Source organism: Aquarana catesbeiana, linkage group LG10 (assembly GCF_042186555.1).
Source record: "Aquarana catesbeiana isolate 2022-GZ linkage group LG10, ASM4218655v1, whole genome shotgun sequence".
NCBI classification, from domain to species: Eukaryota; Metazoa; Chordata; class Amphibia; order Anura; family Ranidae; genus Aquarana; species Aquarana catesbeiana.
Window position 1 is genome coordinate 138,919,367 of NC_133333.1, and position 26,726 is coordinate 138,946,092.

A 26,726-nucleotide genomic window follows, 5' to 3' on the forward strand; every position below is an offset into this window, starting at 1 on the left:
CCCAAGCACAACCCACTGTGACAACTCAGCCCGGCGGCCATCTTAGTGCACCCATGCCTTCACTTTCTACCCATCCCATTGCACTTCCTGCCGGCGGCCATCTTGGTACACCCAGTAAGCTTAAACAGCCTGTACCCAGCCCTCCCTGTTTTAAACCAAGATGGTTCATACCACACACCTGTCTTCCCCAATACGGGAGCATCACATTCCCAGGCCGGATATGTTAATGATGAAGAAGCATCTGAGTGGGAAGCCCAACAGCAGGCAGCAAAGCCACCCACTGATTTAACCCCCAATCCGGCTCCAGACTCTCAGTTCCGAGAGGATCTCAAACACATGCTGGCAACCGTAAGGAACAGTGCCTCTTGCCAGCCCCCGCCCCAACAACAGTCTCGGTTACCAGAAGGGGCACCAGTGATGTATGTCGCTTTTACTCCATCACAAGCAGAGGCCTTAGTGACAAGTCTGCCTGACCCAGAGAAGCAGCCAATTCCCTTCTACCACAGGATAGCGCAGATACAAGAAACTTACTCAGCTGCCTGGAGAGACTTGATCAGCCTATGCCAAATCAAAGCAGGATATGTCTTTTGGCCAGTCATGCAGACGGCCTTCCATGATGCCAGCCTGACAAGTGCCACTTCCTACACCTCAGGCGTGGAGTTCTGTGCACAACTCCACGACTGGGCAAAGGAGAAGTTAACGGATCAGAAGACCACAATCCAAGATATTACCCAAGATAAAGGGGAGTCTGAAGAAGTATCATACTAAACTCGTACAGGCCTTTGATGATCTGAGTTTCTCCCTCTATGAAAAGAGACACACACGTTTCCTGCGTGGGAGTGGATGGGGTGCTCCGCTCCAGTCCATTTGTAGAGCCACTCCAAGTGGGGACATTTCCTGATTTGCTTGCCAGATTTGTGGTGTCCTCTACATGTCCCTTGAATCTACTAGGAGCTGATGTGTTGTCCAGACTACAGGCCTCAATCAGGACACGCCTGAAGGGGGGATGAAGTTACATACTCCCCTATCTTTAGAAGACTCATCTGCTTTGTGTTCTCTGCCTCTCCTGATGACACTTAATGAAGCAAAAACTTCAAGGTCAATACTGCAGGAAGTACTTGACAGAATCCCTGCGTGCCTATGGTCCACAGGACGGGAGACAACGGTCACTTAAAGGTGCCACCAGTTTCAGTCAAGCTAAAAGAGGGCGCTTCATTGCCCCGGAAACCACAATAACCCCAAGAAGAGAATCCTAAAGGAGAACCAGGTACCTGCTGTGGATGCCTTTGACTGCAAAGTACCTCACAGAGGTGGACCTTACAAACGTTTTCTTCAGTGTCCACCCTCACCCCTCCTGCTGGTACCTTTTTGCATTCATCCACGAAAAGAAACGGCAACATACCTAAATAGTTGTGCCACAAGGGGCACAGAACTTTCCAAGCCAGTTTGCAAAAGCTATGGCTATCATCCTTGACACATGACAGGAGGAACACCCGGAAGTGATTCTCTTCCAACATGTTGATGACCTTCTCCTTTGTGCAGCTGACTTACCCCCTGTTGAAGTCACCTCAGAAAGCCTGTTGTGCTATCTTGCCAACCAGGGCTGCAGAGCCTCAAAGCCCAAAATGCAGTGGTGCTCAACACCTGTCATTTTCCTTGGACTAATTTCCTAGTGCAGAGCATGGATTCCAGAAGCCTTCCTACTGATGCTCTGCAATCAGACCCTTCCAGATGTCTCCTGAAGAAATATCTAAGTTTGAGGCCCTCAAGTGTGCCATCTCAGGCGCTAGGGCTCCCAGCCTACGGCAAAACGCTCAAGCTCTTTGTATCCGAACGTCTGGGACATGCTGCAGATGTACTCACCCAATCACACGACATCAGCCTACGCCCCATAGGATATTATTCCTGTCGGCTGGATGCGGTAGCAAGAGGAGGCCTATTGTGTCTGCGAGCTGGATTTGCTACACAAGCCTTGCTTGACAAAACTTTGAACTTGGTCCTCGGACACTGCCTCGTTGTGCTTGCCCCCCATGACGTTGTTGCCATATTCAACCAAGATCCAGTCGAAACACTTGTCCACTACCAGACACTTGAGACTCCTGTGTTCCCTCCTACTGGACAGCATTACTCTATTAAGTTGTCAAACACTGAACCCTACCACCCTTCTTCCACTTCTCGAGGGGGGAAAGGAGGAGGAGGAGTAGAGTCTTGACTTGTCACCCCATGACCACACAGGACACGCGGTCACCACTGAAAACACTGTTCTACAAGCTGAAACCTTACCACCGGTGATGTCTGCACAGGAGGCAGAGCTGTAAGCACTTACTACAGCATGTAAATGGGCAGAGGGAAAAATAGCTAACATTCATATGGACTCAAGATATGCTTTCAGCATTGCCCATGATAATGGTGTTATCTAGGACAGAGGATTCCTGACGGCTGCAGGAACACCTGTGAAAAATTGATGCCTTGCTTCTCCCAACCCAAGTGACTATTCTGAGTAAAGCACACGACAAAATGAACTCAAAAGAAGCTTACGGCAATCATCTAGCCAATTCAGCTGCCAAACAGACAGCTGGTGGTCCACGGGAAGTGGACAGCAGGGTGGTAGAAGAAGACCACCCCGTGCTTACCTTACAGACTTTCCCAGTGGACAGAGTTTATCTAAAAGAACTACAGGAAACAACAAGTCCGGATAAGAAGGAAAGCTGGAAACGGAGAGGAGCAACTCTCAGAAATGGACTATTCGAGTGCAACAAGAAGCCTTGTCTACCCAGGAGTATGTACCCAGCTGTGGTGCAATGGGCACATGGAGCTGCCCACTTTACAAAGACTTTTATGAACTCTCTTATCAACAAGTGTTGCACCAAGAGTTACTCCACTGACCGACAACTTCTGCAGATCATGCATTATCTGCACCAAATGTAACCCAGGATGCACAGAAGAAGCACAGAAGAAGCACAGAAGAAGCACCTGGCAAAAGCCCTATACCCCATTCCAGAGGATGCAAATTGATCATTCTCAAGTGCCAAGAAGTGGCAGATTCGAATACGCCCTAGTGGAAGTGGTCATGACTGCCAGGACCACAGCTAAGAAACTACTGAGTGAGATAGTATGTAGATTTGGGGTCCCAGAGGTGATATTGAGAGATCAGGGCCCAGCCTTAACAGCAACCCTTACTAAAGAGATTTGGGCAGCACTGGGGGTTCAGTTGGCACTACACACCCCATACCACCCTCAAAGTAGCGGGAAGGTAGAAAGGATGAATGGGACACTAAAAACAGGATGTTAAAGATGGCCCAAGAGACTAACATGAGTTGGCCCATTGCCCTGTTCAGTGTCAGACACACCCCCAGGGGAAACATGCCCTATCCCCTTATGACATTTTGTTTGGTTCAGCTCCCAGACTTGGTTGTTACTTTCCACAACAGTTACAGTTGCAGTCTGATGTGTTGACTAATTATGTAACCACATTATCAAGAGAATTAACTTGAATGCATGTCCAGGTGTTTTCTTCCATTCCAGATCCTGAATTAGATACAGGAACACACCAACTACTGTCTGGAGATCCTTGAGCCAAGTTATGATGGTCCATTCCAAGTTTTGCTGACCACAGCCACCTCAGTCAAGTTGGCCAGGAAGAACACCTGAATGCACGCTTATCACTGCAGGAGAGCGTGTTTTCGGGCGCTGCATATCCTTTTTCTGTTTGATCTAGGGGGGAGGGGCCCAGGAGGTGGCCATCACAAAAAAGATAACATAATTACGTTTTGGTGTAACTCTTCAGGTACACATGTGACCACCTTTACCTTAGATTACTGTGACATAGTACCTTGTCCGTTTGACCCTTCATGGTGATGCCATTGGTACAGTGATATCCCTGACGGTAAGGACATATATGTATGCCACACAGACAGTTACTGGGGACAGAGTTGTGGTTTCTGTGGGGGCGGGCGACCACAGAGTGCATTAGACAAAAAAGATGAAAATAGAAAGCCCCCATATCCTAACCAAAGATACCCCTGATACATACACTGACCCAGCATACAGTCAGAGGAGGAAGCGAGCAGCTCTCTCCGGAAGCTTTGACCCTCATGTATACATAGATGCCATGGGGGTCCCAAGGGGGGTACCTGATGAATTTAAAGCCAGGGACCAGGTAAAAGCTGGTTTTGAGTCTCTGATCCCCATAAAAACTGTCAGCAAGAATGTAGATTGGATTAACTACATGTCATGGTTATGCAATAGAGTTTGTCGATCAGCATACCTGTCTCCATGTGTTCATCTCTAGAGACCAGCTGACCCTCACCTGACTGCTTTTGTAACCTCCCCTCTAAGCATGGCCCCACCCCAGGCCCTATCAGGGAACCCTATATTAACCTGTGCACTGCAAGCCAGCAGTGCTGATCAACCACTGTGTGTTAGCCTCTGTGTGTACTTGCTGTGTTTCCTACATCTGATTCCTGTTACCGACCTTGGCTTGTACCTTACTTTCCTTGTTGTTCCAGCCTGCTGCCTCCTTCCTCTTCTCCTGTAGTCTACCGTGAGCGTGAGCTGTGAGACCCTGGGGGCCGCGACCTGGAGCCAGACTGCAGCGCAGTCCATCCTTACCATTAAAGGCTCTGGTGAACACCTGCTGGCTCTTAGACTCCGCGCCCTGGGGAATCTATGCTCTAGCTCCCAGTGGGATCTGTGTCAGTGATCCAGTAGACCTGCTTCCTGAACCTCCCAGGGTTCAATCCGCAGCAGTCACCCGTAGGGTCCACTACCTTGCGGTGCACTCCTGATCCCAACGGTGTGCATCTGTCACCCAGCCTCTAGGTGACCTGACACTACACATATTATAACCAACAGAGATTTGTAAATTACACTAAAGATGCCCTCCAGGGAATTGCTGACCAGTTAGCCCCCACTTCCTACATGACATTCCAGGACCGGATGGCCTTAGACATGGTGCTAACTGGGAAAGGAGGTGTTTTGTAAAATCATAGGAAAAAACGGGAACCTGTTGTACATACATTCCTGATAATACTGGCCCAAATGGTAAGGTTACTTTAGCTATAAAGAAATTAGAAGATCTGTCACTAGAGTTGAAGAAGAACTCAGGTATCACAGACCCATGGGATCAATACTTTAGCTGGATGAGTGGGTGGCAGAAGGTGCTCGTCCAGATAGGGGTAACGGTATTAATAATCCTGGTTCTTTTAGCCCTGATTGAAGGCTGTATTCTACCTTTTGTAAAAAAGTTAATGAACAAGGCTGTAGACAATAGCACACCTACATTTCTCCACCAAGAAGAAGAGGACCCCCTTATGATGGAAGATGACAAACCCTTCACTCCTCTACAGTCACTCCCTGTCCATAACCTCACAATCCTATAGGGTTTTAGGGATAGATAGCGCCTGACTGCACCTCTCCAGCTGTATCGAGGAGGGAAGTGAACAGTTGCTGCCCAATTCTATATACAGCCTAAAAGAGTTGCTGAGGAGAAGGGCCAGGCCAAAGTGGGACCTTTAGTATTAGGGACAGAAAAAAGAAAATAGTCATTTTAGGGGGGATTGTGAAGGAATGTGATGTAAATAATAATAATAGTAATCTGAAAATGTCTATTTTCTTATGTGCATACATATTTTTCTCCTTACTCATTATATAAGTATACAGGTTTGCTCTGTTCCTATATTTTCTCAAGATGGCGGGTACCCCCTGCATCCCACACATCAGAAGAACGCGGAACTGAAGATAAAACCAAGGACAGTCAGACCTCGTTATGAAGATTCTCCATTTTCTTTTTCTATCTTAACCAATGAGATGTACCTATTAGACTAACATAGCAATGACGTATTTGTGTGTATAAAACATTAGCACCGCCTTGAATAAATGAGAAGTGTAAGAAGTAACGAAGCTGAGCGTGTCTCAGAGTGTTTACTTTATATGCATGCATATCAACACTTTCAAATTAGAGACAGCAGCAGATAACCTTGGGCTCGATTGGAGCTCTTAATCATTTCCATAACATTTCGACAATTGCACAGGCATTTTTCAATGTCGTAAGAGAGGATGTCTGACTTGTCAGTTCATTTCTCATGGAAAACAAAGTTTTTCTGACAAAGAAGGGCAGGTTTTTACCATCAGGCAGTTCATTACGTGTTCATCTGAATTCTTTATATACGTACTTCGATGTCCATGTGGTTTACTGTATGTTGGACGCACCATATGCACACTACGAAAGCAGGTGGGCAAGCAAAGAAGGTTCATCAAGCGTTGACGCGACAAACATAGCGTCCCCCGACATTTTTGTTACACCACAATAAGGATATTAAATGCCTTGAGGTGATGGCAATTGAGTATATCTCAGACAGAACTTTAACAACCAATGAGAAGTTTGCCCTGCTTTGCAAGAGGGAAGCTTTTTGGATTTATTGAATTTTTAAATTAATTACCTTGTCCCCTTATGGGTTAAATGAGGAACTGGCGACCAATAGCTTAATACAGGAATAAACAAATTGCTCCTTTATAATAAGCCATATTCCCCCCCATTATCCTTTCCCTTACATTTGTCGTTCCCGGATTATGTTATTGGTATTTAGTAATTGTTTCATTAATTAGGAATTATCAACAATATAAACATACATGTGTTTGTGATTAGTCCACCACAATGCACACAGATAATCAGACACGTGTTTGGTTCTCAGTTTCCGGAACGCACTAATCTACCAGTAGTATTAACTAATTTTATAACATATCCTATAATAAATCTAAAATCATCTAACTCAAATACCATTTAGTTAACAAGATGACTTAGCCATTTTTGGGATTCACACCGAATATTTAGAATTTTTAGTCAATATAGATATATAGATTTTACAGTTAATTTAGAACATTGTAATACTAACTTATGGATATTTTATTATAAGTATATTACAATTATTAAATCCATCCCTTATATATGAATGTATACACACATATACATGCATATATAACAAAAGATTATCAGTTATTGTCAAATCATGTAGTATCAATTTATGTTCATTCTTATTTTTGCAACATCGCATCAATTATTTTTTTATATCACAATTATCAACTTAATTTTGTACACTGTGATTTTCTTTTTCCTTTTCTCAATTTTTTTTTGTTTTACAAATTTTGTACATTAAAGCGGATTTCCACCCTATTTTACTATTTTTATTAACTTGTTCTTAAAGGAATGACCACCCCTTCACTACTCGTTTTTGGATAATGATTTTTTTTATTTTTACTTACCTTATGCAAAGTACTGAGTATACTTCTGTCCTACCTCGGCCGCGGCCCACGGTGTCATTTCCTCCTTCACCTCACTGTCTTCTGGGACCTGTGTGTCCCAGAAGACAACGGGCCATTCGGAAAGCGTCGCTCCACTGCCGTTCTCCCTTATTTACAATGGCGGCGCTTGCACCCGAGCCGATGGACGGATCGGCCTCGGGGGCCGACATTGTGGGCTCCCTGGACAGGTAAGTGTCCTTTATAAAAGTCAGCAGCTACAGTGTTTGTAGCTGCTGACTTTTAAAACAACTTTTTTTGCGGCTGGAACACAGCTTTAGTGAGAGTGAGTGTAATCAAAATAATCTGTAAACGATAAGCATTGTTTTTGTTTTTAGTATGATTTTATCATATAGAGCATTAGCAACATAATAGTGTAATCCCGGAGGGAAGGGTAAAAGGTCTATCCACAGCCTAGCACATGTCCCATTCCCCTGTCAACTTCTGGTCTTCTGGTATTTTATGCCCCATTGGTCTGTCCCATCACATGACTTGACAAAGCGCTGTACGCGAAACATGTCGTCACGTTGATGGGATTACGTACATGATCTGCCTCCCTGTGCCTTCTCTCCTCTTCCCCCATTGGTTTTTGCTGTGTCCGGCAACACACGCGAGTGATGTCATTGCTAGACGCCGCAACCCAACAGTGCCACAGCAAGGAGATTCGTGGAGCTGCTGGTGGGGCACTTACCATCCTCAGCACGGATCAGAGGCTCCCTGTCATCAATCCACTCTGCCGTTGGGGTTATCAATCACCAATACCCACAACACTGATGGCTTTTTCAGTCACATGCCCAGTCACAAAGCACCGCCTCCTCATTCATGATAGACGGGACACTGATTCAATTTCCCAGCATTGTATCAGTGTTACGTTGACCGTTTATCATGGATGAGGAGGCGGGGCTTTGTTACAGTGGACGGCCGCCGAACAGTTAAGACTGCAGCTGCATGACACAGAAGGAAACACCCACGGTTTGTGATTACACCAGGCTGAGTGGCAATGCAGGCTCAGCCGGGAGATCGTGCCGCACTCACGGGTGTCCGTGAGCCCGCCATCAAATGCGGGAGTATCCCGCAAGTCGCGGGAGACTTGAGATGTCCGAGCATGGCCCCATTGACATTTTAGACCTGTGGATAGACCATTGGCTATTTGGGATGGCAGCCGGCAGGTCTCATGTAAGTTTACATTTACATTTTTGTCAATAAACTACCTTTTAATCAAGGAATCTTTAGAGCAGCAGTTCTCAACCTGGGGGTCGCGACCCCCTGGGGGGTTGATTGCCGATTTGCCAGGGGGTCCCGAATGCTGGCCGAGATGGACCCGAAGATACTGTGTTACGGCGGAGTCTGTCCGTCTCGGTCAGCGAGATGTCACTTCCGGGAGAGGGGAGATCGCACGGAAGTGACGTTCCGTCAGCGCCATCTTGGTACTCTCGTCCGCAGTGAGGCTACATTTAGAAGTCGGCAAGCGGACATCTTTTTACACCCACCGAAGTCCGCTTGCTGAGGATGAGTCTACCAAGACGAAACGTCTTTTCCGGTTAACACAGACGGCTTGCTGATTCTGGTGGAACACCAGTGATTTGGTAAGTCAGAGATACTAATTAATAAAAGCATTTTTGTACATCAATTGCCGCCACTGTGCCATCAAACGCCGCCACTGTGCCATCAAACGCAGCCACTGTGCCCATCAATTGCCGCCACTGTGCCCATCAATTGCCGCCACTGTGCCATCAAACGCAGCCACTGTGCCATCAAACGCTGCCACTGTGCCATCAAATGCAGCCACTGTGCCATCAAGCACCGCCGCTGTGCCCATCAATTGTCGCCACTGTGCCATCAAATGCAGCCATTGTGCCCATCAATTTCCACCACTGTGCCATCAAATGCAGCCACTGTGCCCATCAATTGTCACCACTGTGCCCATCAAACTCAGTCACTGTGCCCATCAAACGCAGCCACTGTGCCATATCAAATGCTCCCACTGTACCATCAAATGCTGCCCCCGTGCCATATCAATGCTCCCACTGTGCCCTGCCGCCCGCCCGCAGTCTGCCCGGCACTTACCCTGTCTCTCGGTGGGGCATTTTACTCATTTGTAACTTATATGTTAAATAAATATTTTGCGCTATATATTACAGAATGTTTTTGTGATTAATCACTACGCTTTAAGATGTTACATTTGTAGGAATGAAAATACATCCTGCATATCAGATATTTATATTTCGATTCATAACAGTCACAAAATTACAGCAATGAAATGACCAATGAAAATAATTTTACTGTTGGGGTCCCCACAACTTGGGAAATTTTATCAAGGGGTCATGGAACTAGAGGGGTTGAGAACCACTGCTTTAGAGGCTCTTTATATTGTAAGACTGAGTCCACTCTCCTCCACTGTCATGGAGCAACACACCAGAATCTAAGCGCTTTATGGAATACATTGTTGCAGCCTTCACACCCCCCCCCCCTCCCAGGAGTCATTCCTAGCAGCTAAGACTCTCAGGACAGTTATCAACTCCCCACCACAGGTTTCTAAGCAGGCGCCTGATCTTATCTGTTGTTTCTTATCTGCTGGAGAGCAGAATTTTTGGTAATTTGTGAATAGTGAAAACCCATGTCTTTGTGTTTCCCTGTGTTTGGATGGGAGATCTTGTATTTTTGCGCTATTTTTATGCTGATAAAACATTTTCTAGATCCAAAACTTTTTTGTTCCTCCTCCAACACTCCAACTCCCTTTACAGTATGTACTTCTAATTTATCATGCAGCATGGAGCAATAAAATGTCTTGTTTTGCCAAATGTTCTGGACTTTCTTACAGCTTGTGCTATTTACTTCTCTATAAATCTCAGGGCTTTTTTTCTCAAACAATAGGTGCTGGAACTCAACCACGACCCCCCAAAACCCCAACCCCCCCACACACAGACCCTGCAAATCACATCAAATAGTGGTTGTGGTCATATTTCACAAACAGTAGAAGGGTCTTAAAGGGGCATTAAATATCAGGATTGCTTAAAATACAGAGTGCAGAGTTCATGGGGGTTACAGAGCAGTTACAGAGTGCAGGGGTGTCACTTGTAAACACAGAAACCAGACTTCTGTGTTTACAAGTGATTGTGGTGAGCAGGCACCAAAGGGTCTGAGCCAGAGGTGGTGGAACGGAGTTCCACCAAGTCCCCCCTGAAAAAATACCCTGATAAATCTATTGACCATTTTCTATATCTTTTATTTACACCCTGGATAAGTTCCAGAATGCTGTAATAGTATCCCGTGGGACAGAAAAACATGAGGTTGCTAAAAGTCTACTAAAGAAAGCAGCTGAATACTTCTATTCAATCTAGTTCCTAGTTCTTTTCATGCATATCTAGTATCTGTTAGATAATCATGATGCATCCAGTATATACTATATGTTCACATGCCATGCCTTGTCTTGGTATCATTACCAAGCAGGCAAACTAAATGTTCATCACATAGATTATCAACCAAGAAACCTATAACCTACGCTAATGTATTATACGTAGTTTTTTGGTAGCAAATTTGGATATAATTTTCCTTCTTTCCTTTTACAGGCAATAAATAGATACAAATTTGAAAACAAAATGCAGCTTCTTGTAACATTCAGAACAAAATGTTCATGTAAATTACGCACCCCCATAGACTTACCTCAAAATGTAATCAACAAAGTCTGCACATTTAAATGATATCACATTAGTGGGGCTTTTATGTAACATAGCACAATGAAATGCATTTTACTTTAGTACTGTAGTGCTTTATTCCCCTTACGATGCTAATGCTACTTTACGACACACACAGGGAAAATAAATGATTGATGTAAATTGTTATGGTAATATTAACAAGGAATTACATCAGGTTGGCATGGGTAAAAATTAGCACAACAGCGCAGAGTGAATTCTTCATAGGCTTGGGATCGCTAAAAATTAGACTGACATTGTGTTCCTTAACGTGAGCATTTGATGCTTTTGCTGTGGCAGCAAATGTCATCCAGATCATCCAACGATATTGTTGTACTGTCGATTCCTCAAGAATGTTTTGAGGAACAAAACAACCAGCTTGGGGTGTTGACTTGGCCTCCAAATTCTCCAGATCTCAAAACAATCAAACATCTGTGAGGGCTTTACTTTGCAACTTACAGGACTTAAAGTGCGAGTAAACCCCCATTTCTGAATTTTACCTATAAGTAAGCCTATAATAAGGCTTACCTACAGGGACTGTAAATTTCTGCTAAACGTGCACCGTTTAGGAAATATTTACTGTACATGCAGCCAGTGACGTCACCGGTTCTCTGAAGGAAAGTCCACCCAGGCCGTTCTTGCAGAGTCCTGTGCTGTAAGCGACGGCTACCGTGTGCAATGTGTTAGGTTCAACTTTTAAATAAGTTGCTTTAAGTTTATATTGCTTTGTCAAATTATTGCTTCTCTAAGAAAGATGACACGGAGTCAGGTATGTCTGTATCACAGTTCTCAGCATAATGGACTGCTGCCTTTACTTCTTTCAAAGGCCTTTTATAGGCAATTATACAAACAATAGCATCAGCACAATCCCCACAAAGGGCAAGGGTAAACAACAACAGGAGTCACCTGGGCTACGAACACAAGCTTCAACACCATGGCAATACAGTTACAAGAAAACAAAAGCAGCTTCAATCGAGTTCAACAGCCAAAAAGTTACATTCATAACAGATTTACACGTAGGCATTATTTTAAGTGAGAACTCTAAATTAAATCCCTGACCTTATCAATTTCCCCCTTTGACATCATCCTCTCCTTCCCCCTGGGTCCTCATGAATAAGTTCTAGTCAGTTTTTCCCCAGAGTCCTTTCCCTGACCGCGAGTTGTCAGAGGGGTAGAACCCATCCCCCTAGGTATTACCAACATCTTAAAATTCAAGAAGAGGAGTTTTATAGGAGTAGGGTGATGTCAATACACATTTATCGGTATGCCCTGTCTATTCTCCTAATTTTCCTATTTATTTTCCTGTATCCTGTATATATTCGTGATTGTAAGTGATATTAATATTAGAATAATAATTACCATTGGACTTAACAACCAGTGAAAGGTATTGGTTGCTGTAGAAGACATTCCACTAAATATATCCCACCAATGTGGTGCAGTATCCTGTTGTATCTGTGAGGAAAGATGCACTAGTCTACCTTTGTCAATAATTGCGGATACAAGGTTATTTTGTAGGGTATGTTCTAGTGTTTCTATGTGTATTCTTAACAACTCTGATTGTTCCAAAACCTGTTTTAGTGGGTCTAAAGAAATTATAAAGGGTGTAGTGTCAGTGAGATTATGTACTTCATAGACTGAAGAGAATATCTTATCGGCGTCTGGTTCAAAAAGATAGGTGTCGTTACCCCATTGTAATATTTTAATCTTTTTTATACATCCCGCAAACGGCGCCGATTTATTTAATGCTGACATGGTGCGGTTATCATTAGTAATGATACAAATATGCTGGGGTCCTATTTCTATGAATCTATTGTTCACATTTATCGGTGTTCTTTGCATTTTGCATATGCTAGTTTGGTATTTTAACAAGCAAGGTTCATATACTGGGGAACTTCTGCCACATACCATTCCCTTATTGGTTCCTTCACATAGAGTTAAATCATGGGTTCTGTTTCCTTTATCTACATATTTCCCATATATTTCTGGATACCAAAACTCGTTTTTAATTACTAGTGGCATAACCACTATTTTACACATTTCCATTACATCTGCTACCCGGTAAGCTTCAAACCTTCCTACACACCATTTCTCCTCACATTCTATTTTATCCCCTTTTACTTGGAACCATACACCATCGTCAGTTAGACCTTTAAAATATTTCATCCAGGTATGATAATTTCCCAACTGTAGTTCTGTTCTGGCCCTATTTATTTGTATATGATAGGATAAGAGGTTAAAAGAGCACTGTGTGAAATTTACAAACTGTTGACTTTGATTCCACAGCTGGAGCTCTGCTCCTATAGTGTGATTTATTAACCCTCCCAAAAATTGTAATAGGGGTATTTCTTGCAGTTGGGTTTCAAAAGCGGTAGGTAACCATTTGCTTGTAATAGTCAAACTGTCAGCTATGTGTCCCCCTGCATGCTTCCATCTGTTGTTCATTTCTTCTATTTCGACCGAGTTTAAAACTCCCATTCCTGTACCTGTTAATCCCAATAGAGTATCATACCATTCTCGCTTATACCTACACTCCGGTATTGGGGGAAAGGTGATATTGAATTTTATTTTTGTTTTCTGTTGTGATGTCGATACATTTATGCAAGTGTTTGGTACGGGTGTTAATATGGAAGATTCAATTATTGGCGTTACTTCTTCCTCCATTTGTATGTGAAATCCATAGGCCTCTGCATTCCAATACCACCCATCATTTCTCTCTTCCCTCCACCAAGAGGCACAGAGGAAAGTACTTGATTGATTAACGGTAATATCTGTTAGATTAAACATCCCTTCTGATATATTTTCTCCCCCTGCTTTATGGACTAATATTTGGTACATTTGTCCTACTACCCGTTCCCGTGCTTGTTTCCATGTCTGTGAAAGGGATATTTTATGGCACCTATGATTTTTACTGTTATTGAAAGGAAAGCGCATATTGTCATTCCACTGGAAAGTTATAGTTACTTCTGAGAGTGGGTCTGCCTGTATCCATGCAATACCTACATCTATATGAAATGGTCGCCTGTGTCCTTTAACAGTGTAATTACCTACATCATAATACTTATTCATCTCATATCCTGAATCATTTGCTACTTTAGGATCATCTATAACCCATTTAAAATTTGCTGTTTCCTCTACCTCAATTACATCAATACCAGGAGTCCATGCATGTATTTGTAAAACAACAATTTTCAACAGGAAATATGTAAGTAGATATTTCATCATGTTGTTTTCTCGGGTTGTGTCTTGCAGTGTGATGCGTGTATCCAGGTAGGCTTTCCTTCCAGCTTTACTGAGGTGGCCGTGGTCAGAAGCACTTGATAAGGACCTTCAAACCTTGGCTCCAATGTCTTTCTGGTGTGTTTCTTTACATATACATAATCCCCTGGTAGCAGAGTATGTGTACCTGCTATTGAATTAGGGTCTGGAAGAGAAGAATACACACTTTTGTGGATCTTAGTTAGACGTTGTTGTAATTGTATTACATATGCAGTCAAACTATCACATTGCAATTGCATACTCTGTGGAAAGTATAGACCTAATCTAGGTGCACTACCAAAAAGTATCTCATATGGGGATAATCCTGTTTTTCCTGTTGGAGTGTACCTTATAGAGAATAAAGCCAAAGGCAGACATTCAGGCCATGGCTTGTTTAACTCCTGCATGGCTTTTTGTATTTTTAACTTTATTGTCCCATTTACTCTCTCCACTGATCCCGAACTCTGTGGGTGGTAAGGGGTGTGAAAACTTTGTTGAACCCCTAACATGGTCATCACATTCTGCATGATTTCTCCTGTAAAGTGTGTCCCCCTATCTGATTCTATGGTTTCAGGAAGACCAAACCTAGGTATTAACTCAGTGATCAGTTTCTTAGCTGTGGCTTTAGCGTAGCTGATTTTACTGGATAACTTTCGGGCCAACCTGAGAATAAATCGATACACACGAGGACAAATTCAAAGGGGCCGCTCTTAGGCATTTGTATGTAATCAATTTGCAGTCTCTGGAAGGGGTATTGGGCCCGGACCTGGTGTTTTCGTGGGGTTTTTACTCTCTGTCTTGGGTTATTCAGGAGACAGATTTGGCAGGCTGCACAGTAGTTTCTTGCAGTGCTACTGAATCCAGGGGCGAGCCATCCTTGGTTCACAATCCTATACATGGAATTGGAACTGACGTGTGTGGGTAGGTGAACTGCCGCTGTCATTGCTGGGTACAGAGAGGCAGGTAGGCATATTTTGCCCCCTTCCCTCCATACATTGTCAAGGTCTAGTGCTGCTCCCATTCTGACCCACTTATCTTTCTCGCTCTCCCCTGCTTGCTCCTGTAATTTACTCAGCTGCTGCCATGTTGGTTCTGGGATACTCACCTCTACCGCTGCTAAGGTCTCAGGGCTTCCTTCCCCTAGAGCTGCCTGTTTTGCAGTCAAATCTGCAAATGCATTTCCTTTTGCTTCAATTGTTTTTTCGCTCGTGTGTGCCGCTATCTTCATGATGGCCACTCGTTTAACCTTTTGAAGATTGTTCAGGACTCTCTTAATCCCTTCTCCATGTTTTACAGGTGTACCTGCTGCTGTCAGATAACCTCTAGCCCTCCATATGTGGCCATAATCGTGCGCTACACCATAAGCGTAGGCAGAGTCAGTGTAAATATTCCCTTCTCGTTCTTTTAAGTATTCTAGGGCTTGTTCTAAAGCTTTTAATTCTGCTTCCTGTGCTGACATGTGGGCTGGTAAGGCCTGTGCTTCAATTACCTGCGTATCAGTCACTACAGCATACCCTGTGTGATATTTACCCTTGTCATCAGCAAACCTACTGCCATCTATGTACAAAGTGTGCTCAGCATTTAAAATCGGTGTATCTGTAACATGTGGGAATCCCATTGTCTCCTGTTCCATGAGCTGAAAACAATCGTGCTGATCTATCTCTTTAAACAGAAGGGTGTCAGTGTCCTCATTTCTTTTCTCACTAGTACTACTAGTACTATCATTCCCCCTTGCCAAATCTGGTGACTGAAGAGGCAAAAAGGTGGCCAAATTTAAGGTTGTACAGCGCTGAAAAGTGACATTTGGAGGTAAGAGTAAAGTACACTGTAACCTTAATTGCCTAGCCATTGAAATGTGTTTGGGCTGTACCTGAGACAAGATTGCATGTATGTCATGTGTGGTATGCACTACAACTGGATTGTCTAGAACAATCTCTGATGACTTATCTATGATAATTGACACTGCAGCTACCGCCCGTACACAGGACGGTGAACCTCTAGATACTGGATCTAATGCTGCTGAAAAGTAAGCGACTGGTCTTTGTTTTACATGTGCCTGTGTCAGAACACCTGTGGCATGTCCAGTGATCTCAGCAATGTACAGATTAAATATCTTGGTGTAATCTGGTATACCAATAGCCGGGGCAGAAATCAACAACTTTTTCAAAGTGATAAACGACTCATAAGCTACTTCTGTAAGCATATACGGTACAATTTTCAAACAATCGTATAATGGCTGCATCAAAGCGCTAGTATGCGGTATCCACTGTCTACAATATGACACGATACCTAAAAACATACGCAATTGTTTGAAATTCCGTGGGGGTAACATTCCCTTTATCACTTGAACCCTCTCCTCAGTGAGATGTCTCGTACCCTGTGATATACAATGTCCCAAATAACTTTTTCCTGACACACTTGTAACTTTTTCTTATTAACCTTGCAACCTTTTTCTGCCAAAAATCGCAACAAATTAAGGGTGGTGTGCAAGCTTTCAGTCTTTCACTTATCTGTGGAATTAATCCTTCCATAAACTGTCTATTGAAGGCTCAGATTGTGACTGGCAGCTCTAAATCCATTCCCTCATCTGCCATCATACTTTCTATAGATAAGTAAAAGTCTGATACAGTCTGTCCTGGCATTTGTTTCATGGGTGATATTGACCCCCCCTCTTGTTGTTTTGCCTGACAGAAAGCTTCTAATCTAGCAATAAAAGGGGCCCTTGAGTCTATGTGTCTGACGTGTCCTGTCTCTAAATTGCCATCCCCCTCAGCTCAGTCTGCAGGTCGGTCATAAACTGGTTAAACAGGGTCAGAGTCATTTTATGTCTGCATAAATCCTCCTCATCCTGCCAGGTTGCTTCATGTGTATTCATTAACTGTGTCACAAATCTACAGAAAACAGCTGGCTTTACTATAATGCATGTATCAGTGCGTACGGGGGCTACAGTTTCTGAATGAAATTCTTATACTCCACAAACCTGAAAAGACTCATTCTCTACCCTTAAGTACAGGATATAACCCTGACTTATGTGAATTTTTCTCTATATCAGTGTATGGGGGTGGGATGGTTGTAGTAATATTATTCAAGGCTTCAACAATTTTTGTTCTTCTATCTTTCATATCCCAACCATCACAATCTGGATTATATTTCCACCCCTCTTCTTTTGCTCTATTTGAAACCTTAATTAAGCATTGAATCTGACGCATCCATTGCTTCTCTAACACCTCTCCTTGTCTGTCTCTTTTTATCTCACTCCATACATCCGGGTCTAAACCCGCTGCTCCTTTCACCTTAAATTTACGAAGGACATCCTTTAAGTCCCGTGCTTCATCTTCTCCATTGATGTTTTTAATTATCTGTGGCACCGTGTAATGTGCCACAATTCCCTGACGGGGTTTTGTGTTCCTCTGGCCCATTCTGACAGTCCAGCCTAGGTAGCGTTTTGGGACACTTAGTGTACAATATAAAACACTTAACCAAGTTACACTAGTTCCTCGTTGCCTTTTCCTCCTAGGATGCCAGAATACTAAAAACCTCTCCTAAATGAGATTCTTGAAACCGAATTACTTTATATGCTAGTCAACTGACAAAATTTTTATGATCAGACTGACGACTACAACATATACAAGCATTCCTTGAAGTGACCAGGTATCCGACTAGATCTCTGAGCTTTATGGAGACCTCATTCCCCTCCCGTATCTGGGAATCCCTCTCATACACTCTTATCCCTGTTTTATGGAGCAGACAGGGCTTATACGTTCAACCCGTCTATGGTTTATGAGTTAGATGTGAGGTTAAGCATAAGCGTCAGACCCCCAAGCTCACAAGCCCTCCAATTCCCAATCATGTGAGGTAAGGCGCATTCCGTTGCTTAGTTCGGCAATCCCCTTCTAACTCATACCATCCTTGACAAGGCTCATTCACTTTCTCAACAAGACAGACAGACAACAAAACAACAAATAATTCCAGCAATATAAACCACAATATGCAGTAATTCTAGACTCACCACTACAGAGGCTGGTGTTTTAAAACCAGGAGAACCATAACTGACAGAACGGATAGGCACAAATCAGGGGAGCACAGAATATAAGAAAAATAAAGCTTTTTCTTACCTGGCCAGGTTTTTTGATCTGTGGTTCCCGGAATGCCTATTCCTTTTTGTTCCGTCAGCGTAGCTCAGCCACCTCTTGTAGTATCATCGGTGAGTCCCTGTTCGGGCGCCAAAAATGTTAGGTTCAACTTTTAAATAAGTTGCTTTAAGTTTATATTGCTTTGTCAAATTATTGCTTCTCTAAGAAAGATGACACGGAGTCAGGTATGTCTGTATCACAGTTCTCAGCATAATGGACTGCTGCCTTTACTTCTTTCAAAGGCCTTTTATAGGCAATTATACAAACAATAGCATCAGCACAATCCCCACAAAGGGCAAGGGTAAACAACAACAGGAGTCACCTGGGCTACGAACACAAGCTTCAACACCATGGCAATACAGTTACAAGAAAACAAAAGCAGCTTCAATCGAGTTCAACAGCCAAAAAGTTACATTCATAACAGATTTACACGTAGGCATTATATTAAGTGAGAACTCTAAATTAAATCCCTGACCTTATCAAATGCACAGGAGTGATGTTATAGCAGCTCACACAGCCGGAGTCCGCAAACCCGGAAGGAAGACCAGGTGAAGAATGAAGCCCTCTCAGTGGTGACAGTGTAGCACTGAAGGGCTTCGTTTTCAGGTAAGTTTCACATCATGTGCTAGTATGCGATGCATACTAGCACATTATGCTTTTACTTTGCCAGAAAAAAAAACAGCCATTTACTACCACTTTAAAGGATCTGCTACTGATGGCTTGGTGCCAGATGCCACAGCATACCTTCAGTGGTCTAGTGGCGTCTATGCCTCAATTGGTCAGCAAAAAAGACTGTTTTGGTGGCAAAAGGGGGAGCTACTAAATATAAGGTGGGTGGTCATAAATGTATGGCTTATTGGTGTATATAAACATTTAACACACTGCATAATTGTTTATTTGTTTTACACTTTTTTTTCTTCAGGGGGTGTATAGACCTGGTAAGTGGAGACAAGATCCAGACCCCTCATGCAGCTACAGCAGGAGATCACTTGAAATAGCCATCAGTCAGCAATTGATCACTATAGCAGTATATATAGTAATATATCAGCTCTGCCCAGTTCTCCTGGAAGGAAGTGTGGTGAAGTCATAACAATCCTGATACAAACATTATGTGGAAGAATAGTGTTTGCATTAACATCTACAGCACACTTTGATGGAGTGATCTGTATTAGCATCAGAAGCCCATGAGTTGATTGTTTCAGCTCCCAGGTATAGTGCTGGACTTCCGTTGTCTGCATTTCTACGTAACCCACCTCAACCAAGTGCTGCGATGTCAAAACAATTGTTTTCTATGTGCCCTTGCGTTGAGCCTGCATTGATCCATGCAGGTCAATTAAGTTCAATGGACATAGTATGAACAAGCCCTACTCTTGCCTTAACTTGTTACTTCATGAGCTAGAAATGCACAATATAAACTCCCTTGACTTCCCCATAACGTTGACTAATCACTTATTGATTTCTGCATTGACTTTGCTCTTTGCTCTGCTTCACTGAATAGGACAATGTGTTCCTTGGCACAGAGTTGTTTATATTGTTACAGAGCTCTATTCGTATATTTTTCCCTGACTTTTACAGGTGTGTTTTTTCTTTGCAAAATTAACACTGATGTGGCAGGGTCACTTTATTCCGCTTTTACACTGGGTGACGTTGCTGTGGCATATCTTTGTAGAAAAAGGGCCACAGATATAATGAAGGAAAATATCTGTGAGCAACAAGCACGTCTGATGTTCATGCAGCATTTTTAGGAGACAAAAGATAAGGAAATGTGATTGTATTGAAGAGTTGTACTGAGTGTTTTTGCTTAGACATACACTTACCCTGTTTGACCAATGAACTCTGACCAAATGAGAGTTGATTTGACTTTTTGAGACCTTTGGGAGCAGTAGTTATCTCTAATCTCTATGTAGGTAGTGTAATCATTTCTGAGCAGTTAGCTCTAGATTGTGTCATTGGTTTTGTTCATTTATAACATTTGTATTTTCATCTCATTACAGATAAACATGTCATTTGATCATTTTGAGTACAAAGGAGTCAGACTTGCCCATACAGTTCATTCAGAAAAGAGTATCAATTATGTGGAAAATGAATTTAAAGTCTTGGATGATGATATTTTCAATGTTACCTACCCCAAATCAGGTAAATAATAGCAAATCTATTAGTTACAAGTCTACAGGAACTGTTGTTTTGAGTGCTTTAGCCATTGACATATCTACTATATGGTTCGGCCTATACTGCCAGTATGATCACCTACCGAATACGTCCCCGCCAAAGGCAGCTCAACTCTCCAAAAAAAACATGGCAGTTTAATCCAACATAGCTATACTTCTTAAAATGCAGTACATTGGACCAGTCACTTGAAGTGTAAAGAGACAATGATCTTCTCAGTCTTTTGCCTGCTAAGATAGTTGGCAGCTTACTGAGTGAGCATGAAGAAGGGGTGGGTCTGTCTAAGGACTAAATTAAAAAGAAGTACAGCCAAAGCTCTCCTGTGCATCACTGGAGTGCAGTTCATTCTGCACTCCTGTGGCCCGTTTTCAGCAGACAGTGGGCTGAAACCTGTTGTCCGCTGACGTTACAGAGCCATATGGTCGTGATCTTTTCCCAGCCTGGCCAGCACCTGGCTCAGCCTCTCAGTGAGCCACTGAGAGCCTGAGCCAGCCATTCCCACCCCCTCCACATCCCAGAGCTCCAGTGAGCGCAGGGGGGCAGAGCAGAGAGCCGATGATTGACAGTCACCAGCTCTCTGTACATAGAGCAGTGAGAACTGAGCAATTAGCAGTTTTGATTGCTCAGTTCTGAGTCTTAGAGCCAGTGTGGGACAGATACAGCCTCAGACCAATGCTGCATCCACCTAGGTAAGTATGATTTCTCATAGAAAAAAAAAAAGAAGAAAACTTCTTGTCCAGCTTCCCCTACATACAGGGAAGCTAGATTATACCATTAACAAATATATAAATAGTTACACTGAATTGCCACTACATGTCATCATCAAGACTCTTGGAGTTTCACTACAGAATGATTTTGTTACTGCAGACTAGAGAAAGCAGTTCTATTCTGATTCCAATTGTTGTATTAGTGACTATCCCTTTCTAAGACCTCTATGATTGGTCTGTATATAGTAGAGACACTGACTGCAGAAAGTCTTCGTCAAATAACTGAACTGACAGGCAAACACGCAAAATCCATGAATGACTTTATTGCATGCAGAAAGCTGTGGCATTACAATAAAATGCTGTAGATTGATGTAGTAGTCGTTTAGGTGATCAAAAAGGAGTATTGGCCTTTCCTAGCCCCAGTGTGTTTCTTGTAGGAGGAAGGATGCAATACACAAGCCCACACTCAGGAAAAGGAAATACAGAAAATAACATAAAAAACAAAAAATGTTTACAAGGTGGCAACATAATGAAAACAATTAGACTTGGTTTACCCTGGGGCGGCTTCAAAGCTGCCCGACTCTGAAGCCACCCCACACAGCGCAACTTCGGCATGGCTTGCAAACGTCTTCTTTAATAGAAGTCAATGCAAGACGCTCCATAGTCACTCCCAAGTAGCGCAGGAACCTTTTTCTAAGATTAGAACAGTTCCATTGCACTTAATGGACTGACAAGTCACCCCAATGTGAACCGACACTTAACCTGAAAACAACACAGGCTGAATACACAAATGCACTTTCTATGTCCTGCAGAGGCGGCACATGTTCCACTGTCACTTTTTCCATAAAAAGTGGGATTATTGTTTTTCCATACAATATTTATAAAGCAGAGAATGTATATGTAGCACACCCCCGTAGGGACTGCTGGTGAACTTGGATCCCCCCGTTTGCCCCCCCTCTCCTGCTTGGCTAACTGACTTTGATTGACAGCCGCAGGAGCCAATGACACTGCTGCTGTATCTCAGTCAATCAGGAGGGAGAGTCTCGGACGGCCGAGGGACTCGTGGAAATCGCTGGACAGAGATGGGGCTCAGGTAGTTATTAGGGGGTGTTGGAGAGGCTGCTGCCCACAGAAGGCTTTTTATCTTAATGCTATGTGCGCCGCATTCTTTCTCTCAGCCAAGCCACGCCTAAAAATGAATGGCCCACCCCTAATTAAAATAAGACTCCGCTTACATACAATCACTGTTGGTCACTGTGCATCATTATTTGTAAACTGATCTTAGGTAACTCTAACTTAGCTGAAATCCTTTTAAATCTGTGGGAGTGTGGATGCAATCCTCCAAGATTCACTATATAACACAATGCAGAAGATTTAATAAAACTGGAATTCTCAGAATTTGGTGCAGCTGTGCATGATAGCCAATCAGCTTCTAACTTCAGCTTGTTCAGTTCAGCTTTGACAATATAATCTGGAAGCTGATTGGTTTCTATGTAGAGCTGCATCATATTTTGCACAGTCCAGTTTTAGTAAATCACCCCCACAGGCTTTTTTTTGTTATCCATATAGATTGTGTTTGGATTGTTTACAGGTACAAATTGGATGATAGAGATCTTGAGTTTAATCAAACACAATGGGGATGCAACAATATGTCAGAGTATACCAAGCTTTGAAAGAGCACCATGGCAAGAGACTGTTGAATTTCAAGAACAAGAAGAAAAACTTACCCAGCCAAGAATTATATCCTCCCACCTCCCCCACCACTTATTTGCAAAATCGTTTTTCAAATCCAAAGCAAAGGTGGGTATGAGACAACCTGACTATTATATATGCTTTGAAATCTAAATTACTGCCTTAGGAACTGTACAAAAGTTAAAGCTAGCATTTACTTACCTTTAAAAGGTACCTATATCCAAACTGGGTATGTGGTATTAAACTCACTTTTGACAAAACTGCTGACAGGCAGGGTTTTTATGACAAAAATAACATGAAAGAATAAAAAGGATTCCCTGGATCAACACACGCAGTAATGAATTTCAGACAACAGACAATGCAAGGTTTGCTGTCTTGGCTGTGTCAACCATACCACCATGGAATAAACAAAAACAATATCTGGTACAGTCGTTAGCCAGTCACCACTAGCTTCCTCAGAGCGAGCAGGGGTTTACCTGCATCATCTTTTAATACCATTTACTCAATGTAGAAATGCATTTTCACCACAAGATGCCATGCATTAACACTTCTCCTCCATATTCATCACGCATAGTTGCCAACGGTACCGATTTTCCCGGGACAATCCCGATTTTGGGACCCTCGTCCCGATTGGAGAGTGTCCAGAATCGGGATTTTCCATAAGGAAAATCGGGAATGTTGTTTTTTTTTTTTTTTTTTTGGAGCAGCGGGCTCCAGCAAAATGGCGGCCGGCGCCGCCGCTCTCTCTTCCTCTAGTGTTCAGTGGAGAGGGGAAGGGGGCTCGATCCGTGCAGCCAATGAAGCGCCTTCTTTAGCTGCACGGCCCCTCCCCTCTCCACTGAAGCGAGCAGAAGACACGGCGTCGTCGCCGTGTCTTGCTGAAAGCTCCCAGCCCCGTACTGCGCAAGCGCTGCGCCTGCGCAGTACAAGGGGTCCTCCATTGCCGAGTGGAACTTTCTCGGCAGAACACCGGCTGCTCCTGCACTGAGCGGGGGCCGGGCTGCATTGAGGGGGTGCTGCACTAACAAGGGGGGCTGCACTAACTAAGGGGGGGCTGCACTAACTGAGGGGGGGGCTGCACTAACTGAGGGGGGCTGCACTGAGGGGGGGCTGCACTAACTGAGGGGGGGCTGCACTGAGGGGGGGTCTGCAAGAATAGAGGGGGTCTGCACTAATAGAGGGGGGCTGCACTGAGGGGGGGCTGCACTAATAGAGGGGAGCTGCACTGAGGGGGGCTGCACTAATAGAAGGGGGGCTGCAATAATAGGGGGGCTGCACTGAGGGGGGTCTGCACTGATGAAGGGGATCTGCACTGATGGAGGGGGTCTGCACAGAGGGGGTCTATACAGACTGGTCTGTATAGACCCCAGGGCACCCCCAGGGCACCTGATGCAAGGACAGACTCTGGCGGGGGCACCTGATGCAAGGACAGACTCTGCTGGTGGCACCTGATGCAAGGACAGACTCTGCCGGGGGCACCTGATGCAAGGACAGACTCTGCTGGTGGCAGGCGACGTGGCTAGTGACACGCTCAGGGATCCCACTGATTCGGCATTATGGTGAGTTGAATGATTTAATTTTTATATTACAATGTAATAATAGAAATAATGCGCTTCAATCATCCTGACACCATAACAACCATGGTGCCGGGATGATTTAAGCGTTAACACCAGGTGTTTGGAGTATCTTTATCTGCTGATTGTTAAACTTTCTAGAATACACATATTTCTATTGTGTAGGATCTGGGGCTGCTGTCCCGTCATTTCCCTCTCCCCCTTTCCTTCTCCCCCTTTCCCTCTCCATCCCTCATTCATCTCAGACTCTAACCACACCCTCTTGAGCCACGCCCATTTAAGCCACGTCCACGTTCACGTAAGCCATGCCCACGTTTCACATAAACCACGCCCACTTTTCGCTGCGGCTCGCTTCACGCGCCGCACTTATGTATTTTTTGCTAAGCCACGCCTACAAACGAATGCCCCGCCCCCTAATTTTTGTACGGCTCCGCCTACAGCCAAAAAAGTGTCCCACATATTTTTTTTTCAATGTTGGCAACTATGCATCACGCTATTATAGCTAAAAGTGCTTACAGATCAAATATATTGGTGATTCTAACTACGGACAATTCTTGTAATTTACAGCAAAAATGAGGTGTCACGTACCTGGTAAGTAAAGCCCGGAATGCAGGGAACGGTCTCTCGTATACCTCCGACTCGGGAACCCCTGGTAGTGATGACAGGGGCTCGAGAGTGCGAAGGGGCACAAGTGCCTGACTGGAAGGCTGGAGCAGAGAGCTGAATCAGGTAGTCAGCTGGGAGGTGTCCTGTAGTCTGGCAGCAGGATGAAGACAGCAGGGAGGTGTCTTGTAGCCCGGCAGCAGGATGTAGACAGCAGGGAGTTGTCTTGTAGTCCAGTAGCAGGATGTAGACAGCAGGGAGGTGTCTTGTAGTCCAGTAGCAGGATGTAGACAGCAGGGAGGTGTCTTGTAGTCCAGCAGCAGGATGTGGACAGCAGGGAGGTGTCTTGTAGTCCAGCAGCAGGATGTAGACAGCAGGGAGGTGTCTTGTAGTCCAGCAGCAGGATGTAGACAGCAGGGTACAGGCAAGCCGGGTCAAACACAGGCAGGCAGATCAGGTACAGAAGGTAAATCCAGGAGAGTAGTCAAGTCCAAAAGCTGAGATCAGGGCAGGCAGTAAACAGAGTAGTCAAAGTCCAAAAGCTGAGATCAGGGCAGGCAGCAAACTGAGTAGTCAGGAACAGTCCAACAGGTATCAGGCAGCAAATGCAGGGTACAAAGTAACAGGGCAGTAGGGGTCTTCAGGAACGCTGTAGACCGGACAGCAAGGCAGCAGTTGAACAGTCCCCTTTAAAAAGCCTATCTTGGCGCCAAGTGTTGTTACAGGGGGCGCGCGCACCCGCGCGCCGCTATTGGCGCTATTGCCCATACGCGTGCGCCCGTGCGCGCTATTGCCGCTATTGCGCGCACGCGATCACCGGGTGGCGCTTCTATGCACAGGCATTCCTTTGAACTTCAGTTTGCTGGGATATTTGCAAGAGGGCTTTTCCTGACAGGAGGGAGTGGACACAGAACTTACATAAATAGCCAAAACAATAGGGGATAAATGAACAAAAAGGGGCAAGCCCATCTTAAAGAGATGCTCTACTGGGGGCATCTGGCAAGTAATTATCCAACTATTGAGTACCAGTTGAAGGTCCTCCAGGAAGGGTTATAAACTACATTCATTGTTGAGGCCATTGGGAATTAAAGTTCCGGGTCTATAAATTCACATTTTTTCCTTCTGTTGAAGGATGGTATCAAAATCACCTCTTCTAGTAAGTAAATTTAGAACACACAGTGGGAAGAACAAGTATTTGATAAACTGCCGGTTTTGCAGGTTTTCCTACTTACAAAGCATGTAGAGGTCTGGAAGCTCATCCCTATTCAACTGGTATCTTTAACAAAGGAGGGAAGATGGTTAAGCATTTCCTTAATTAGTGAATCCACATATTTCCCTATTTTTTCAAGCAGACCCTTAATCGCATACACAATCAATCTTTCGGGGGGCTTTTGTAAAGATTTGTGTAGTTTAGGGATAATATAAAAAGTTAGACTATTATAATCCCCTACTAGCAGGTACTCAGCTTCTTATTTAGAGATCAATCCTGTTTCTAACCCTAGGTTTAATTTAGAATTTAATGCATCCACAAGTGCGGGAAATGGGTATCCCATGAGACTTCTATAGGTGGTAGTATCACTCAGGAGAACCACATTACCACCCTTATCG

General features: G+C 43.9%; 1 protein-coding gene across 3 annotated transcripts in view; it reads left to right on the forward strand.

Moving 5' to 3' along the window:
- Positions 1-26,726, forward strand: part of LOC141110922 (sulfotransferase 2B1-like) — a 195,319-nt gene that overhangs the window by 49,240 nt on the left and 119,353 nt on the right. For 2 of the 3 annotated variants that reach the window (XM_073602721.1, XM_073602720.1), the window contains exons 2-3: positions 20,371-20,512; positions 22,841-23,049. In XM_073602721.1, the coding sequence (XP_073458822.1) occupies positions 20,377-20,512; positions 22,841-23,049 (345 nt within the window). In that variant the 5' untranslated portion in view covers positions 20,371-20,376. Of the gene's footprint in view, positions 1-19,993; positions 20,280-20,370; positions 20,513-22,840; positions 23,050-26,726 lie in introns of those variants that run through there. The other variant, XM_073602722.1, reaches the window with a different exon arrangement.